The 19,937-nt window shown below is 49.1% G+C and overlaps 1 protein-coding gene across 1 annotated transcript; it reads right to left on the bottom strand.

Annotated features, from left to right (window-relative positions):
- Positions 1 to 10,760: 10,760 nt before the first annotated feature.
- On the bottom strand, positions 10,761 to 19,601 carry LOC134396198 (uncharacterized). Its single transcript, XM_063122607.1, has 3 exons — positions 18,351 to 19,601; positions 15,066 to 15,327; positions 10,761 to 13,129 (listed from the first exon to the last, which is right to left on the bottom strand). The coding sequence occupies exons 1-3, from the start codon at positions 19,194 to 19,196 to the stop codon at positions 12,447 to 12,449; spliced, it is 1,791 nt and encodes a 596-aa protein (XP_062978677.1). The 5' UTR covers positions 19,197 to 19,601; the 3' UTR covers positions 10,761 to 12,446.
- Between the last annotated feature and the right edge of the window lie 336 nt (positions 19,602 to 19,937).

Below are 19,937 nucleotides of genomic sequence, written 5' to 3' on the forward strand. Positions count from 1 at the left end.
TTGTTCATTTGTTCAGTCGTTTCCGACTCTTCGTGGCTTCATGGACCAGCCCACGCCAGAGCTTTCTGTTGGCTGTCACTCCTCCTAGCTCCCCCAAGGTCAAGTCTGTCACCTCCAGAATATCATCCATCCATCTTGCCCTTGGTCGGCCCTCTTCCTTTTGCCTTCCACTTTCCCTAGCATCAGCCTCTTCTCCAGGGTATCCTGTCTTCTCATTAGGTGGCCAAAGTACTTCAGTTTTGCCTTTAATACCGTTCCCTCAAGTGAGCAGTCCGGCTTTATTTCCTGGAGTATGGACTGGTTTGATCTTCTTGCAGTCCAAGGCACTCTCAGAATTTTCCTCCAACACCACAGTTCAAAAGCATCTACCTTCCTTCGCTTAGATTTCCTTATGGTCCAGCTCTCGCAGCCATAGGTTACTACGGGGAATATCATTGCTTTAACTATGCGGACCTTTGTTGCCAGTGTGGTGTCTCTGCTCTTAACTATTTTATCAAGATTTGTCATTGCTCTCCTCCCAAGAAGTAAACGTCTTCTGATTTCCTGGCTGCAGTCAGCGTCCAGAAATACAAAGTCTGTCACTGGCTCCGATTTCATTGATGGGCTATGAATAGGGTCCATCCCACTGGATAGCACCTTTAAAGTTCTGACGGAAACCCAGAATGCCTTCATAGCCCCACCGAAATGGGAGCCATCAGACGCCACTGGTAGCCCACAAATCACAGCTTGCATAAATTGGTCTTTGGTGTTTTTTAAAAAAATGTCATTGCATTAAAATGAACAGAGTATAGGAACATAGGAAGCTGTCTTGCACCAGGTCAAATTATTTGTCTAGCAGAGGTGGGCAATCCCAGGGGCTAAGGGTTCTGCATTGACCAGAAGGACGTGCACCCCATTGCTGGAAAAATTGCAACAAAAATTACGCCGATTTAAGCCAGGAAAGAAGGATACACTGGTGGCTGCATGTGGCCTGCCTGTTGCCCAGCCCTGGTCTACTTCCACTGGTAGCAGCTCTCCACGCTCTCAGGCACAGGTCTTTCCCACAGGGCCGGCCCTACCATGAAGCAAAGGGAGGCGGCTGCCACAGGTAGCAAATGATGGATGGGGGCAAGGAATAGCTGCAGAGCTCTGAATGCTGTGCAACCTACCCTGTGTCTCCTAAGCTAGCCTGCTCATCTCTGATGTGACGCACCTGACTGTCTGGCCGGCTTCTGTGCATAGGAAGTTGGGATGGTGTCAGGGACGGCACCTTTGTCGCAGGCAGCAAAATGACTTGGGCCGGCCCTGCTCCCCATCACCTGACCTTTCTGGCTGGTGACGCCAGAGATGGCCCCTACCGCAGGACCTCCTGCAGATAAGACATGGGCTCTGCCCATCTCCAAAACAAAAGGTAGCACGTGCTCCTAAGGAAGGATAGCAGAAATGCCATCTTCTCTGTGCCCTTTACACAGCCAGTGTGGCGTAGTGGCTAGAGTGTCGGACTGGGAGTCAGGAGATCCGGGTTCTAGTCCCCACTTGGCCATGGAAGCTCACTGGGTGACTTTGGGCCAGTCACAAACTCTCAGCCCAACCCACCTCGCAGGGTTGTTGTGAGGATAGAAATAGAGAGGAGGAGGATTATGTATGCTGCCTTGAGTTCCTTGGAGGAAAAAAGGCAGGGTATAAATGCAATCAATCAAAGTTAACACAGCTCCTTCTCTCCTTAGCCCCCCACCCTTAGCTCCGATACAATTTTTTGAAGCTTGTTCCATGACATCACTGCATATCAGCCAATGGCTAGGAAGACCTCGCAGACCAACAGGGGTTTTGTCCTGGGTTTGCGTTCTGTTTTGTTAAGTGCCTGTGGACTCTTGTAGGAGCAAACTGGCAAAATTTCCAGTGTTCCTACATCAGCAGGTCCCGATGGGAGCTGTTCTTCATTGGCATCTCTGTGAGAGGGGCTGGATGGCGGTTGAAAGAGGATACAGATTGCGTATTGGCGAGAGTGGTCATAGATGGCTCAGTTTAGGCAGACAGCTCCATTTGGAGTGCTTGTGTTGAGCCGCTGGTGGTGTTATGAAGACAGAATTTGTCTCCCGACACCGAGGGGTTCTTCCGGTGCAGCTGTGACACCCAGGAAAGCGACACTGCTGTGTGATTTCTTCAGGAGTAGTTTTGAGCGCTGTGCTTTTGCCCTGATTTACTGCTTGTGTCTGGCTGTGACCAGTGGAGGCTGTTGGCTGGGTTTCAGTCAGAACCCGCCAGAACTCTGAAGGAGCTGTCCAAGGGGCTTAACCCATTTCAGGGTTAGGATTCATCACCTTGGATAGGTCCTTTGGAGTTCTGGCTGGTTCTTTTTCACAATCCAGAATGGAAGCACCAGCTTGCACTGGTGTGTCTGTATACTACTTGGCAGGGGGGGATTCTGCATTAGCAGGGGACTGAGTTAGATTGGGGTGTTAAACACGGTGCTGCTGCTGGGCACCTGTGTGCCTCCAGATACCTTTCCTGATACCCACCAAAATGCCCTACCCGTCCTTTTTTAAAAAAATTCACACATTTTCTTTCCAGCAGCTCGGATTGCTAGGAAATAGGTTTCTGTTGGTGCTGAAAATTGTGGATTCGAAGGAGTTGGATAATGTACTGGGACTCAGACCCCCCACCTCTGCCTCATACCCAGTCTTTTAGGCAGGCTACTTGTCTTTTCCACACCTCCCGTGGCAGCAATTTTGTGATGGTGCCCAGGACAGCTCCTCAAATTGCCATATGTGAACCGCCCAGAGAGCTGCGGCTATTGGGTGGTATAGAAATGTAATAAATAAATAAGATGGGCCCAAAAACTATTGCCTATCCATGGGCTAGATGACCTTCGAGGTCCCTAGAGGACACCCATTTGGGAAGGCTGTTCACATACAAACACATTAAAAGGAAGTCAAAGTTCATGTCAGGTGCAGCCAAAGGAAGGGTGTGTATGTGTTTGTGTGTGCACACTGAAGTCCCATAAAAATCAACGCGGAGCTAACACGGTGTGTTCACGCAAAGTCAGCTTGTGTGATGGCTGCTAATGTAGGTTTACCACTTGAAAAGGAGGACAGGGCACCTGTATCTTGAACAGTTGCATAGAAAAGGGAATTTCAGCAATGTCGTTTGTAAGCTCGGAGCACCAGGTGAAATGCCCTCTTCATCACAACAGTTAAAGCTGCAGGAGCTATACTAGAGTAACCAGATACAAAAGAGGGTATAGAATCATAGAAAAGTAGAGTTGGAAGGGGCCTATAAGGCCATCAAGTCCAACCCCCCTGCTCAGTGCAGGGATCCACCTTAAAGCATCCCTGACAGTGTGGCAGAGCCCACCACCTCCCTAGGTCGTTGGTTCCATTGTCGTACTACTCTAACAGGAAGTTTTTCCTGATGTCCAGCCAGAATATGGCTTCTTGTAGCTTGAGCCCATTATTCCGTGGGCTCCTGCAGCTTTAACTGTTGTGATGAAGAGGGACTTTCACCAGGTGCTGCCTGCATACCAATGACACCTGGTGAAATTCCCTTTTCTATACAACTGTTCAAGATACAGAAGCCCCGTCCTCCTTTCCATGTGGTCACCCTACACTAATGGCAAGCGAGGGCTCCCCTGAGCGAAATGACTGCTGCAGCTCTTTTGTACCATTAGAGGTTTCCAAGAGTCATTGTGTGGTAAGGCCTCAGCCCTGGGCATGTATGGTGGCCCATGAGGTCATCAACAACCCTACCGGTTCGCTACCTTCCTAAGATTGCAAAAAACAGGAAGGAGTCAAGCAGGCCATGCCGTCAAGCATTCTTATGCCATGTCATGCCACTGGTCCATTATTTTTGCCCACTTGGTTTACTCTAAACAGCAGCACTGCTCCCAAGATCTCGGGACGGGACGTTCCGCGGCCCTGTTGTCCAGTTAGCCATATGTGCCCGACACCCATACCTTAGCAACCCAGAAAGCTGCCTTCTACCAAGTCAGATCCATTGGTCGGTCGAGTTCAGTATTTCTACACTGCCTAACTGTGGCTCTGTAGGGTCTCCAGCTGAGAATCTTTTCCGGTTCTATCTGGAGATGTCGGGAATTCAGCCTGGAGGCAAAATGAGCGATGCACCACCGAGCCGTGCCTGGAGGGCTGCGTGGCAGTTCACAGATGATGCAGTCCTGAGGCGAAGCCGTTTCATTTCCAGGGGGGTGGGGGTAGGGGGGCTTAAATGCACTAACTTTTCTCTGGATTGTATACACAAAGCCGCTGCTTTTATTTTATTTTTTATTAAACTTAACGATTTCTTGGTGAGTTTAAAGAAGTTTGCTGTTGGTTTTTTTGGGGGGGAAAGAGGCTTGGACTATGACAATTCCAAAATAGCACATTGTGCCAGGGTGGGCAAGGGAAAGAAATAGGCTGACTATATGGAAAGGAGGACCGGGCTCCTGTATCTTTAACAATTGTGCAGAAAAGGGTATTTCAGCAGGGGTCATTGGTCTGCATGCAGCACCTGGCGAAATTCCCTCTTCATCATAATAGTTAAAGCTGTAGGAGCCCTGCCCTCTTTTGTATTTAGTCACGCAAGACAGGGCTCCTGCAGCTTTAACTATTGTGAAGAAAGAATTTCACCATGTGCTGCAATGACACCTGCTGAAATTCCCTTTTCAATACAACTGTTAAAGATACGGAAGCCCTATCCTCTTTTTCATATGGTCACCCTAGAAAGAAGTCCACAAACAAACCTGTAAAATGAGCCATGCAGTCCAGCAGATTGGTGCAATGTCTGGCCAAATCGTGCTTTTGATGATGAAAGCATGAGACTTAGGGCACAGTTAGGATTTGTTCTCATGAAGATTTTAAGCTATAGGGGCCACGCAGATTTTCCATCTAACAGCAGTGTCAGACATGTTTCAAAATGGCTGCCAATTTTGTTACAGGGCAAATCTGAGATGGCCCTATAGCCAAAAATGTTCAACATGGTATGAGGTTTATGCATTTATCATCAAAGTCAAAATTGTTTCACCTATCTGCTGGACTAATGTCCAGGACTTGTTCTGTATGAAAACGTACGTTTAAAGTAAGCCTTATTCATCTCTGCCTGATGTTTTCAAGAAGACCAGTTGTTTTGACTTCAACTCCCATCATCCCTAACCATCGGCCTTGCTGGCAGGGGCTGTTGGGAGTTGGTCCAAAATATCTGGAGGGCACCAGATTGGGGGAAACTGACCAACAGCAGCAAAAAGGTCATTTGTTCCCTTTATATAGCTAGAGTGATCAGATAGAAAAGAGGGCAGGGCTCCTGCAGCTTTAACTGTTGTGATGAAGAGGGCATTTCACCAGGTGCTGCATGCATACAAATGACACCTGCTGAAATTCCCTTTTCTAGACAACTGTTAAAAATACAGGCGCCCTGTCCTCCTTCCCACAGGGTCACCCTACTTTACAGGAATAAATGATTTTATTGAATACGGCACACAGGGTGAAAACACTGGGCCTAATCTAACAAAACCTAGTGTTGGTTTAGATCCCATTGAAATCACTGATTTAAAATTAATCATGAATAACTTAAGCCCTGTTGATTTTTAATCGAACTGAACTGCCAAGTATAAATGCTATGCAAGTTTACTCAGAAGTAAGTTCCATTGTTTTTGTTGGAGCTTACTTCCGGGTAAGTGCAGGGGTGGGCAACCTGGTGCCCACCAGGTATTTTTGGACTACAGCTCACATAAGCCCCAGCAGATCAAGGATTATGGGAGTTGTAGTCCAAAACATCCAGAGGGCAGCAGGTGGGACGCTTTCTATTCATAACTTGATTTGCTTTTCTTCTGCTTTTTTTTCTTCATTTCCCTTTTCCCGTTACTTACTTTTAAAGGGATAAAAAATATACAACTCTGGCAATGTTGTGTCCGTCTGACCATTCCCTGCCAGAGATTTATTAATTTTAAGTATTTTTATGTTGCCCCTCTGTCAAACGGCTCCCCGAGTGGCTTACATATAATCAATTAAACAAGCCAGTCCCTGCCTGCAGGCTTCCAGTCTAAAGAGACACAACAACACACAAGGGAAAAGGAATGGATGGGGGCCGGGGGAGAAATTCAATTCAGCAGGGCTGGTACAATGGTGCTACTTGCACTCTTATCTCCCATATGGGTGACCCTATGGAAAGGAGGACAGGGCTGCTGTATCTTTAACAGTTGCGTTGAAAAGGGAATTTCAGCAGGTGTCACTTGTATGCGTGCAGCACCTGGTGAAATCCCATCTTCATCACAACAATTACGGCTGCAGGAGCCCTGCCTAGAGTGACCAGGTACAAAAGAGGGCAGACGGACGGTCCATAGTTTAACTATGCACTGTGTGAAGAAGTCCTTTTTATCTGTCCTTTTTATCAATCAGCTTTATGAGATGAACCCGGGTTCTTGTATTATGGGAGGAGAAATTATGCATTCTCCACACCATGCATAATTTTGTATACCTCAACAATGTCTCCCCTTAGCCTCCTTTTTTCCAAGGTGAACAATCCCAACTGTTGCAACCTTCCCTCAGAGCAGTACGACAATGGAACCAGTTACCTAGGGTGGGCTCTCCCACACCAGAGGCCTTCAAGAGGCAGCTGGACAACCATCTGTCAGGGATGCTTTAGGATGGATTCCTGCATTGAGCAGGGGGTTGGACTTGATGGCCTTATAGGCCCCTTCCAACTCTACTATCCTTTGATTCTATGAAAACGAGGACAGGGCTCATATATCTTTAGCAGTTGTATTGAAAAGGGGATTTCAGCAGGTGTCATTGGTATACATGCAGAACCTGGTGAAATTTCCTCTTCATCAGAACAGTTAAAGCTGCAGGTGCCCTGCCTGCTTTTAAATCTGGTCACAGTACAGCTGCAGTATAGCTCCTGCAGCTTTAACTGTTGTGATGAAGAGGAAATTTCACCAGGTGTGACATGCATACCAATGACACCTGCTGAAATTCCCTTTTCTGTGCAACTTGAAGATACAGGAGCCCTGTCCTCTTTTTCACATGGTCACCCAATCAATTTTTATGTCATGTGTAACTTGGCCCAAAGAGTCCATAAGAATTTCCCATACACCGAGGAGCCAACACTAATTTGAGCACATCACCTGATTGAAACCCAGAAAAGGGACTGACACAGAGAGGCACCAGCCTCCCTCCTCTGAGGGTGGATAACTCTGCTGTCTCTCAACATGGGTTAGGGTGGGGGAGTCAAATGATCCAAACAGCCCAAATGCAAACTCTGCACAATTGCCCACTGATAGCAGATATTGATCTAAAGGAGGTGGAGCCAGGGAGCAGGGAATCATGCAGAGATGTGATGGGCAACATCCTCAGGGAGCTACTTATCCTGCTTCATCTCTGAAGTAGGAAAGATTGGATGAACCCATCATGATTAAGGCAGGGATGTGGCAGAATTAGCCACTCACAGCAGCAAATGATGGGAAGGAAACAAGCCAGAACAGGGAATCATGGAGATGTGCAGTGGGCATTCTTGTCTAGAAGTACTCTGGGGCTCACTGTGGACTTAAAGGCAATGTGGTTGAGTGTTGGCCTATTGAAAATCCATTCAGCCATGAAGCTGTCACTTGGGCCAGTCAGTGGTTATTATGTGCACATTACTGTTTTTCTCCTCAGGTCTTAACATCATTATTTAAATCCCTGTTCAACCATAAAACCTGTTTTAAATAATGTTTTGCTCTTGCTTTTATTGTTCCAATTTTATTGCAGTTTTAAATTACATATCGCTTTGAGGGTGCAGTGGGCAGAAAAGCGATTTATAAATTCTTTTAATAACAAATTAAGCTTTTAGTATTACTTTTAAAAAGTAATAAGCTCTCGTGGCTTATTGAACCTGATACTAGCGCTACCTGCATGGTAGTAAGGTTCCCCCTCACACACACACACACAAAAAGACTCCATTTGGTTCTGTTTGGAGAGACACCATTTTTGTAAGTGCTGGCATTGTTTCGGGGGCGCAGAAGATAGACAGACAACATAGAAAGGAGGAAAAAAGCAAGCCTACACCAACAAAAAATTACAAACTTTATTGAAGTTTCAAAACTCGAGAGAGAGAAAAAAATCATTGAAGAGAAAACCCTAATTTAAAAGCCTGTTAAAAAACCTGATATCTTTGGAGACTACAAGAATGTATTTCACTCTTTTTAGCAGGAGCGACGGCGGCGGGGGGATAGCCAAATAGTCCAGGTCAAGTAACTATATCACTTTGGAAATGTCTTGGTATAGATATAAAGTCACTTTGGAAGCTACTTTCCCCTAGATTGTTTGGGGTTGAGTGAAGAGAACAGTCCAAGATGCTGGTTTTCAAACTTTGGGCCTGTGAGTGAATAGTTTCCGCATAGCAAGGTCGGCTGAGTAAGCCCCACATGTCTGCCGCAGAACCTGTGGGCACTGCAGAGGATTATGGGATATATTGCCGAGGGTTCTGTGGAAATCTCCTAGGCATGCACAGACATGAAATGGATAGGCATTTCCTTCAAGGGCTTGAACAGGCCTGTTAGGCCTCATCCAGTATCTTTCTAGAAGAAATAATAAACTATTCAATGTGGAAAATGTGTAGCGTGTCCTGGTTTTTTTTTTACTTTAGTACAAATACATTGCCACCTAATCCAGAACAAGACCACCAAGTCCCCACCCAACCGCTCACATGAGGGCTAAAGAAAGAAAACTTCCATTGGTACTAATGGAGGGGATTTCCTCCCCTCCTCTTTAATATCTGCATGCAGTGGTCTCAATCCCGTTAAGGCCCCCATATGCTTACACTGAAGTGATAGAAGGAATTAGGATCATCTGCACATGATACATTTAACGCAGCGTGTAGTTTAGCCCTCCGTTCTTATTGAGGTGGCAAACCTGTGCCTGGAAGAGGTCCTATGATGGAATGCTCCCCTAGTCATAGAAAACAAGTAGGAAAGAAAGGTTAGGGTTGAGGCCTTCCCCTTGACAAGCTAGCTTTCCAGATGCAAGGGATTTTTGTGCGCGGAGGCGCATTCCGTCACGCGAGGCCTCGCCTGCGGTCTGAAAGTGGTCCAACCCAGGCCGCCTAAGGGAAAACGAAGGCCGAATGTCCCGTCCCACCCCACCGCCACCAGATAATACACCCAGCCATCCTCTGTGGCTCAGAGGGGCAGGGGAAGTTGTGGTAGCGGCACATAAATGGTCTCTCCTCCTTCTCTTCCTCACGGCCTATTCGCTAGCATCTCCCTCTGGGCCCAAACCTCAGCCCAAGTGAGCAGGCAGCAAACAGTGAGGAAGAGGAGCAACAGCAACATGGCCAGGAGGCTCAGGGATTGACGCTGTGGGGCACCCCCATCCCCACCAAGGTATGGGCCTTAGCAGGTGCTCAGCCATGCCCAACCTTGTGTGTTTTGATGCTAAAGAGGCGAAAGCCACAGGCCTGCATCACAGACAAGCACCAGTCTCAAATCTATTTCCCAGGGCCTGGGTCTAGTCTACAAAGCCCTGAGGGTTCAATGGTGCTGATGGGTTTCCCCGACCTCAGCTTCGTTGCCATACAAGGGGCAATTTTCAAGAGGGTGGGGGTTGCAGCTGGGGAGGGAAGGGTTAATACTTCCCACATGTTGCCATCTCTACCGCTCACCCCAAATTCTTCCCTATGGCAATAAAGCTTAGAAATAAACTTCTTTTCCCCCCATTGGTTTGGGATGATCTGGTGTTAGGGTGCAAATGAATCGAAGATTTATTTATTTGAGATGCTTAGGATGAGAAATTAATGACGAAACGTTGCCTCCTGTGAAATTTAAATAAAACCTAGGAAGTACGTTTTAAATCTGCATATACCAATTTAAATCAGCATATGCAGATTTTATGCTGGATGGCGTCCTATGTGCCTGGGGCCTGAGTCTTTTAAGTGCCTTGCAACGCCCCTGAGCACAAAACGAAAATGCTCCAATGCTCCAGGCCCCCTTATAGCTTCATCCAGTCCCATCTAGCAGGGCGTCTCCCTAAAAGTTCCCTGCTCAAGCCCCACGATACTTCATTCCTTTCTGAAACTTAAAGCTCAAATACATTTACAAATAAATACATTTTCTTCTGCAGATATAGATATGGAGTCCATTTAAAAATACTTATTAAAAACAATTAAAATCTGAACATGTTCCAGGAGGCTCCAGAATACCAAGTCCGAAATACCGATTATTATTATTATTATTATTATTATTTTTAAAAAAGCAGATTGTTTACTGCTTCTGATGAAGGGAGGGCTGATTTTACATCTTCAACGTGAGTAATCCGTGGCCTGCAAGTTGGTGCTGGACTCCAATTCCCATCAGCCCCAGGCAACATAGCATGATGGAATCAGTCTTCCAACATGTGGAAGGCTGCAAATTCCCCACACCTGATTTTGGGAATATCGAGCTCTGCTTGAATCTAGAGTTGTCAACTGAGCAGGAAAAATCAAAATCAAACTGGTTTAGATCTTTTAAAGCAGCTTGATCTGCACAAAGGGATAAAACAACAAACCAAAACTAGTTTATGCCATAAAAGCAACTTGATCTGCATTTCATGGCATGGAGAGATCAACCTTCTCACCAGTTTAACGGCTGCTGTCAAAAGAACAGAAGGAACCGGTTAAAAGGGCTGGTAAGTGGGAGACTTGAATACAAGTCCTGATCTCATCACCGACTCAGGGCAGATTTAAGGGTACAGAGGAAGCAGCTTTGATATTGTCCTCCTGGACTGTACCACTTCAGGATAGTTCCGGGGGAAACAAGATTTAGCAACTCACCTGGTCGCCTGTTCCACGCAGGTGAGGGAGTGGGCTGGTGGAGGAGGGATTGGATTGCTGCATCGCTTGGGTTTCATGCTTGGTTCCTCCACACCCAACACCGAGATGTAGTGCTGGTGGAGAAGGATCTGAATGTGCACCCTCCCTCTTCCTCCAGTCCTGCATGGTAGACGGCTTTTTCTTTTTTTACTTGGCCTGCATTTCGAGGTGGGGGGGGGCTTCCCCCACAGCCAGCCCAGACATTCAGGCTGCCAGCTTCTTAGCAGGCTAGCATCTCACCCCCACCCCCGCTCCCCAGTATAACAACTTTTGTGGGCTTGTTTACAAGGCTGTGCTATGCTAAATACTTTCTCCCTGATATGCTAGCTTTCCCTGTGCAAGGAAGGTTTTTGTTTGGTGTTTTCTTTATAAATGAGAGGGACAATCGAATAGGCAGTCTCCACCCCTGTGGAGTGGTACAATCCAGGTCCCTCCTTCTGCAGTTCTAAGTCAACCCCAAGCTGGAGTTCCACCTCCTCCTTGATGGCACAAAGATGGAAGGTCCCTGTTCTCCATTTGCTCCGAGGGCAGGGGCTGAGGTGGGCTTTTGGGGCTCCCTGGTACACTGCAGTGCTTCCAACAAAATGGGGCGGCATACAAAAGACACTAACCCACACTCAGTGGTTGACTGTGCGGTTGTTGTTGAACCGTGGGTTAGTATATGGTCTGAACCCAGGACATTTTCCGCAGGGTGACTTGTTAACCATGCAACATGGCTTATTTTTCCTTGAACAAGCCACTTTAAGAACCCAGGGGTTTTTTTGTTGGGTTGTTCAAGGTGGATAACAAGCCACACTGCATAGGTAACAAGCCAACAATGGTTCTATCCTCCTTATTATAAGTATTCTTATTATAAAATATCAAGGGTTTGGAACAAATCTCAGTCTCACACACACCCCGCATTCCCCTTTCTGCAAAATGGGTATAAAAGTGATGTTCCTTGTGGACTAGCTCCGAGGACAGACTCAATAAAGATTGTTCAAGATTGCCCTCTGCTGCACTGCTCACTTTTTAAGTTTCTTGCTGGCTGCTGGTTTTATTTTCTCAGTATCCAACATTACTGTTTCTGTTCTTTTATTGTATATTGCTGCAACGTTGTGGTTCTGATTGCTGTTAGCTGACTTGGACATCTAGTATAGACAGTCGGGATATACTTCTTTAATATATATATATATAATAAATATAATGAAATAAATAAAAAGGTTGAGAAATAGTTTCATCAACCCTGGCCTATATGGGGCTTGGGATGTGACATAGCTTCATCTGAAGAGCTTTTTCTTGCTGCCTCCCTCCTCCACCTTTGATTGCTTGAAAAGTAGAACAGCCTTAATGGCGTATGCATTTATGGTGCTTTGCCCTGACAACCACCCTGCGAGGTAGGCTAGTAATGCCCATTTTACAGGTGGGCAGAGATGACTTCCCAAAGCTACACAACAGCCTTGTGAATCAACATTCACCTCTTTAGCCACTGTAACAATATAAGCTCTGGTTCACAAGCTATTGGTGTGGGACTTTGCTTACACCTTTTTGCATAGATAGTTGGGCCTTCCTGTTAAAACGAGGGGCGGGGGTCACGGCAACCTTGCCCGTTGAGAATTTTTATGTCACAATTTGAGTAAAAACTACAGATAGGGTGGAGGGAAAGTCAACGTTCATCATTCCCACGACTTTCGTTTCGTCCCTCTGTTCGGCCTCGTGTCGAGGGTACAGGAAGTGGTGTCGGAGGTTGAAGGCGTGGGTGCGTCTGGACCAACATCTTCTCTAGGTCCGTCTGTAGGTGGTGGTTCAGGGACTGGGTCGCATATGCCGCCGGGGGCAGCCAGAGGCGGCACCGGGCATGGAATTAACGGGCCACTCATGGGCTCTGAAGGCATACCGGGCACGTGACTGGGTGGCAGGGGTGTTCCGGGCTCCGGTGGGCCCCAAGGCGGGTTGTTGTACCCTTGGTGAGAACCATAGCCAGGGTAGGCCCCTTGCGGGGGAGACCTCTGGTTGGTAAATACTGCTGCGATGGCCGCCATGGTGGTGGTTTGCCTTCCCAGGAACTCCCCCAGGTCGCTGTGGGAGCGTTCGATGGCAGTGACCATGAGCTGGGCTGTGGCCCGGTCCTGCCGCCTCTCTTGTTTCCGGTGCTGCCTTTCCTCTTGCCGGGCCCGGTCGAAGGCCTTCAGGTCCTGCCGGTGCAGCCCCCGCATGGCGTCCAAAAGCATCGAGGGAGCCCGCGACGCCGACTCGACGAGCTGCATGCTGGTCTCCAGGCGCTGCTTCCGGTTCCGCATCCTCCGGTTCCGCATCCGCTCCGCGTTTGTGAGGGGCCTCCGGAACTCTTGGATGGGTCCTGCGGGCGGGGGATTGGGGGGAAGACATGGAAAGAGGGAGGGGGGAGGAAGTCACACAAATTAGGGTTTCTGGGTGGGGACACAGGCTTCGTGGCAGCACAAATCACGGTGCACCCAATTCGCCACGTGAAAAAAGGCACCCTTCCCTCACAACAAGGCAACACAGGCTCTTCTAATCCAGAAGCGGAAGCACAGGCCTAAGATGTAGGCCTCAGAGGAGTAGGAAGCACCTTCCTTCCTTTTTTCTAGGGTGACCCTATGAAAAGGAGGACAGGGCTCCTGTATCTTTAACAGTTGTATTGAAAGGGGAATTTCAGCAGGTGTCATTTGTATTTATTTATTTATTTATTTATTTATTTATTTAGAACATTTATATACCGCTCCTCATTGAAAAAAATTCGGAGCGGTGTACAAGGTAAAATGAAAATAAAAACAGAATAAAACAGTTAAAACAAAATTTAAAAAGAAGCAAAAAAAACCAAACACAGAAATCCAAGGCTGCATATTAAAGAAAGGCTTCTTGGAATAAAGATGTTTTCAGGTGGCGCCGAAAGTTATTGCCTGGTAGTCTAGGGGCAAGTGGCAGGCTGAGCAGGTAAGCTCACCTGTATGGTCCCTATGCCTGAGGGATACTACATGGTAGTAGGAGAGGGAGATGTATGTATATATATATATATATTCCATATATATAGGGAACCTGATGAAATTCCCTCTTCATCACAACACTTAAAGCTGCAGGTGCCCTGCCCTCTTTTAAATCTGGTCGCTCTAGTATAGCTCCTGCAGCTTTAACTGTTGTGATAAAGAGGGAATTTCACCAGGTTCTCCATATATACAAATGACATCTGCTGAAATTTCCTTTTCTATGCAACTGTTAAAGATACAGGAGCCCTGTCCTCCTTTTCATATGGTCACCCTATTTTGGACGTCATCTCCCAGCATTCCTGACCACTGGCCGTGCTTGGCAGGGGCTTCTGGGAGTTGGAAGTCCAAAACATCTGGAGATCTACCTCCTGCTCAGCCCTGCACTACACCTTTGGATTTAAATTCTGCCTTAGCTCCCATCACTGATTGGCTCGCAGGCCCAATGAGGAACCTCTGGGAGCCTGGAGGTTCCTCCTCCCTAACCTAGAGGCAACTGGAAAACTAAAACCTGAACTAGAAAGACCTCGGTGTTGACCCAGCAAATCAGGAGCAGCTCAAAGCTGCTTATCCATGGTCTACCTGCCAGGCCCGCTCATCCCGAAAAGGGCGTGGTCACTTGCCTGTATGGGCCACGCACTTTCACCCTGCTTTCCTACAATACAGCGTCGTCGTCCCCACCTCAGTTCTGCACTTGCCCAGATGGTCCCCGATCGCACAACGTGCAGGTAGAACTCCTGTTCAGACCTTGTTGTTCAATGTGGCAAGGCTGGATCTCAGGGGGCGGGGACTGCATCCTAGGGGGCGGAGACTGCATCCTAGGGGCGGAGACTGCACCCCAGGGGACGGGGCCAAAGTGCCCAGCCCCATTCCCCTCCTCACATGTTGCCGTAAGTATTTATTTATTTATTTATTTATTTATGTATGTATGTATTTCATTTATATACCGCCCCATAGCCGAAGTTCTCTGGACAGTTTATAAAAGTTAGAAAAACATTAAAAACAAATGCACAAAAATTCAAAACCATCAACAGCATAAAGACAACAATATCCATTTAAAACAACTATCCTGGGGTCAGTTAAAAAACAAAACAAAAGTCAGCACACGTTGTTAACTGCCTGGGAGAAGAGAAAAGTCTTGACCTGGCGCCGAAAAGATAACAATGTTGGTGCCAGGCGAGCCTCGTCGGGGAGATCATTCCAGAATTGGGGGGCCACCACTGAAAAGGCCCTCTCCCTTGTTGCGTGCTCCATTCCAACAACCCCCACGGGAGAGCCACCGCAAACCCTTACCATACGGCCTGAGGCTCCTGCCGCCCTCCGGCACGGGCTCCCGGCACATCAGCGTCCTCCCAGGATCCAGCGGTGCTCTGTCCGACATGACGGGATTGGGGGCCTGCTGTCCGATGGCGGGATACTGCGTCTGCGGGGCCAGGGGCGGATACTGCACCGGCAGGGCCACCGTGGGGTAATGCACCTGTTGCGTCACGGAGGGATACGGCACCTGCTGAGCCAAGGGCGGGTTCACCACCACCTCCTCAAAGGTCCACAGCACCTGGGAAGAGCAACGGGGAAGTCGGTGCGGGGAGGGCCTGGTGGCTCAGCGGATAAGCAAGCCCTTCATCCCATCGCTACCAGATCTGCTTCTGGTAAGATGATGAGCCCTGGGGAGATCAGCCAAGGGCTATGTAACCCAGCGACCTGTTCCCAACAGCGGTCAGCAAGATGCTTCCAGGAAGCCCAAAAGTAGGACGCAGAGGAAACAGCCTTGCCCTGCTCCTTGTTCTCCAGCTCCTGCCATTCAGAGGTACACTGCCTCTGACACAGGGAGGCTCCACAGCTATTACTGTGAATAGCTTCCCCGTGAATTTGTCGAATCCCCTTAAAAGGCACAGGCTGGCTTCCTCCTTGTCCGGAATTTAAAACGGAGTCTTCACCTGCATAGGAAGCGGTCTCATACTGCACCAGAGCCTCGGTCCGTCTAGCTAACTATTGTCTACACTGGCCAGCTGGAGGGCCCCTTCTTGGCCGCCAGCTTCTCCCCCAGGTTCCATCTTTTGTCCCCCAGGAGGGAAAATCTCTCATCTCTGATCTGCAACTGATCAGAGATGAGAGATCAGAGATCAGCAGCTAATCTCTCATCTCTGATCAGCAGCTGATCAGAGATGAGAGATCAGAGATCAGCAGCTAATCTCTCATCTCTGATCTGCAGCTGATCAGAGATGAGAGATCAGAGATCAGCAGCTAATCTCTCATCTCTGATCAGCAGCTGATCGGAGAGACAATATGGTCCCTGCTCCCCAGCAACACCACGCTGCCTTTAGGCTTTTAAAAAGCCTCCAGTGGCACCAATGCAGAGCAGATGGGGGCGCATTTTCAGGGAAGGGAGGGGTATTGCTGAGGAACGAGCAAACTTAGCAGACATTTTTCTCCCGAAGGGGGTTAGATAAATTCCTGGAGGCGAAGGCTGTCAATGGCCCTCATGGCTATGTGGCTATGAGCTACCTTCAGTATCAGAGGCGGTATGTCTATGTACACCAGCTGCTGGGGAACATGGGTGGGAGGGTGCTGTTGCACCATGTCCTGCTTGTGGGTTCCCAGTGGACAGCTCTTTGGCTGTCTTGTACGCTGGACTAGATGGACCCTTGGTCTGATCCAGCAGGGCTCTTCTTACGTTCTTAAATCCATTGGTGCCAACGGAGGTGTTTAAAAATGCTAATAGCAGCAGGGTATTTTCAGGAGGGTCACTGCTGCTCCCTGACACTGTGAAAAAATACCCCCTCAAAGAAAGCCTCCTTGTCCTGCTGCATTCAGACTTCTTAAAAAGCATAATTGTAGAGCAGGGGGAGCATTTTCAGATGGGAGATTGGGAGTATGAACGTGTGGGTGAATAGGAGTGTGTGAATGGCATCTGAACAATCACATTGGCGGGAGGAGGGGGAGACATGCCAGCCGTGGGATGGTCCCACCCACTGCCAGCATGCAGGTCTCAAAGATGCTTGCCTGGAGCCAATTTGGCCTTCAGGCCAAAAATGGTTGCCCACCCTGGTCTATAAAGACCGGCAGCGGGTTTCACACGGGCGGCTTTCCCAACGCTCCCCGGGGATGCCGGGGGATTGAACCGACGGCCTTCTGCATGCCAATCCGGTGCTCCACATGTTTTCCAGGTTTTCAGAGGACCAGGCAAGAGGTTCAACCCCCTGGCATTGACTGCCTGTTTCCACACTGACTTGCCTGTCGAGGAACCGTTACACGTCGCAATGGGTTCTGGGAAACATTGCCAGGTGGCGCTTTACAAACTCCTCCCCTTTCAGGGAAGGCCCAACCTCATTGGCTTGCTCATCACCACAGCAACCACCATGGAAACCCTCTCTTAAACAGGCCCTCTTTTAAACCCACCCCTTAAAAGCCAGCTAAAACGGGGGGGGGGGGGGGCTCTCCAGATATTGCTGGGCATGAACTCCCATCAGCACCTGCCAGCATGGACAATGATTAAGGATGATGGGGACTGTAGTCTAAACAATATTTGAAGGGCCATTGGTTCCTCACGGGCAAGCTAAAAGATGTTTAATGGTTTTTTCCTCCTCGGTGTTTTCAACCAGGGTTATTCATGTTTCTTACGTAAGGGCGGAAATAGCCCTCAATGTAATACAGAAAAGCCTTCAGCAAGCAAATCTATGCAGCAGAGTTGGACACATTGCGCCTGCCTTGCCTGAGAGAAGTCACTGGCATCCCCAAAGCCTTTGCCGTGATGCACCCCATAGCCCCCTGAGGGAGGGGTCTGTCCACCCTATTCCCCCAAGGGAGACTGCCCCACAAGCAAGGGGCAGACAGTTATAGGTCTGACCTAGTGGCTGAAGACGTTACTGCAAGCTTCAACCACACAAACACATGGAATTAACTAAAATTAATTCATCAGTTTTAAAAACAAAATAATCCTGAGGTGCAGACCCATACATTCTCTTCAGCACGCCCACCAAATGTCAGGTGTCCAGTTGTGGCATGCTGTGGCATTGACGGAGACAGACACACACCATCGTCATCATAAGACGTGCCCTGCTGGATCAGACCAAGGGTCCCTCTAGTCCAGCACTCTGTTCGCACAGTGGCCGACCAGACATCGGAAAGGGATGATCAAGCAGGACACGGTGCAACAGCACCCTCCCGCCCATGTTCCCCAGCAACTGGTGCACTCAGGCTTATTGCCTCGAATACCAGAGATAGCACACAACCATCAGGGCTAGTAGCCATGGATAGCCTTTGCCTCCAGGAATTTATCCAACCGCCTTTCAAAGCCATCCAAATTGGTGGCCATCACGACATCTTGTGGTAGTGAGTTCCATAATTTAACTATGCACTGTGTGAAGAAGTCCTTCCTTTTATTTCTCCTGGATCTCCCACCAATCAGTTTCATGGGATGACCCACTTTGGGTTCTAGTATTTTGAGAGAGGGAGAAAAATGTCTCCCTGTCCCCATTCTCCACCCCGTGCATAATTTTGTCCACCTCTATCATGTCTCCCCTTAACCCACATGTTTGTGAGCAATTGTTGATCAGACCAATCAAGCTGTTTCTCTACCTGCTGCTCTTTTCTCTGGGCCTCTCGCTGCCTCATCAGGAAATCCTCCGACAAGGCCACCGCCTGGGCGCAGGTCTCCGGCCGGTGTTCCCGGACCCAATTCTGAATTTCCTGGGGCAGGATGCTCAGGAACTGCTCCAGGATCAGCACCTCCAGGATCTGCTCCTTGGTGTGCCGCTCCGGCCTCAGCCACTGGTGGCAGAGCTCCTGCAGCTGCCGGCAAATCTCCCGGGGGCCCTCGGCCTCCTGGTAGCGGTGGTGCCGGAACCGCTGGCGACGGACCTCCGTGCTGACGGTGTCCTCGTGCAGAGCCTCTTCCTTCACGTTGCCGTAGTTCCTTCGCTCTCGGTGATCCGGGCCGCTGTAGACGGGCTGCGCGTTTCCGCCGAGGCACGGTAGGCCCTGCGTTACCCAGCCTCCTCCCGAAGGCCACGGGCTGGCGTTGGCCGGGGCCTCGTAGGAGGCCTGGAAAGAATTCGTGTCCCATTGCAGGGGTTTGTGCAGTGGAGGGTTTCTCCATCCCGACGGGGGGTACTGCACCGCCTTCGGGAATTCCTGCCTCGGGGCCTCCCAGTGGTGGTGGTGCTGCTGCTGCTGCTGCGGCTGCTGAGGCTGTGGCGTCTGCACCCTTTCATCCGGTTCTTGTTTCACCTGCTGAGAAGCGTCCCCGGCCAAAAACTCCCGCATGGAGCCGACCTGAAGGAAACGTGGGACTCCTCCTCTTCCCGCAAGCTCGTGGGCGGCCGCCTCTTGATCCTCCATTTTCAGAGCCGGCTGTCTCCCTGGTTCTGGAGTGCCCTGGAACTGGAGGTGAAGGGCGGCCGTTTCCCCTCTCCCGGTTGCCATGCCGTCTGCCCCGAGCGAGGTCTGGCGTTAGGGATCGGATACTCAAAGCCCTTGGGACGGATCCGGCCCCGCGAGGGCTGACGGCTGGCCCGCCCCAAGGGCCGAAGAGGCAGCAAACGAGGGGCGCGGAAGGAGTTGAACGGAAAAGGTTTTGCCGACGGGATGCTTTGGGGGGTGGGTGGGGGAGTTTTGACCCACCCACCCCTACTGATTTCTCAAAGCGGCTCTCCGGGAGCTGCTGATGGGAATCTCACGTCCCCTCGCCTTCAGCCTCCTGGTTCTCTTACAGCAGTGGAGAGGAAAGCATCAGAAATGGTGAAACTGGACTGTCCGTATAACAAGACAGATGTGTTATACTCCAAACAGGCGTCTTTCAAGGAAGAAGCAAGAGCTGGACACGTTTGCTGTTTCTTCCACACCTGGGGAATGCAAAACAACGGAGAAAGCACAGATTTATTAACCTATGGCTGCGAGAGCTGGACCATGAGGAAAGCTGAGCGAAGGAAGATAGATGTTTTTGAACTGTGGTGTTGGAGGAAAATGCTGAGAGTGCCTTGGACTGCAAGAAGATCAAACGAGTCCATACTCCAGGAAATAAAGCCAGACTGCTCACTTGAGGGAATGGTATTAAAGGCAAAACTGAAGTACTTTGGCCACATAATGAGAAGACAGGATACTCTGGAGAAGAGGCTGATGCTAGGGAAAGTGGAAGGCAAAAGGAAGAGGGGCCGACCAAGGGCA

This window comes from Elgaria multicarinata, chromosome 3, assembly GCF_023053635.1.
Source record: "Elgaria multicarinata webbii isolate HBS135686 ecotype San Diego chromosome 3, rElgMul1.1.pri, whole genome shotgun sequence".
NCBI lineage: Eukaryota > Metazoa > Chordata > Lepidosauria > Squamata > Anguidae > Elgaria > Elgaria multicarinata.

Coding starts and splice junctions, on each gene's coding strand:
- LOC134396198 (XM_063122607.1), bottom strand. CDS start 19,196: ATGGCAACCGGGAGAGGGGAAACGGCCGCCCTTCACCTCCAGTTCCAG. Junction 15,328..18,350: donor CCCAGAGAAAAGAGCAGCAG/GTAGAGAAACAG, acceptor TGCTCTTCCCAG/GTGCTGTGGACCTTTGAGGA. Junction 13,130..15,065: donor CAGGAGCCTCAGGCCGTATG/GTAAGGGTTTGC, acceptor CCCCGCCCGCAG/GACCCATCCAAGAGTTCCGG.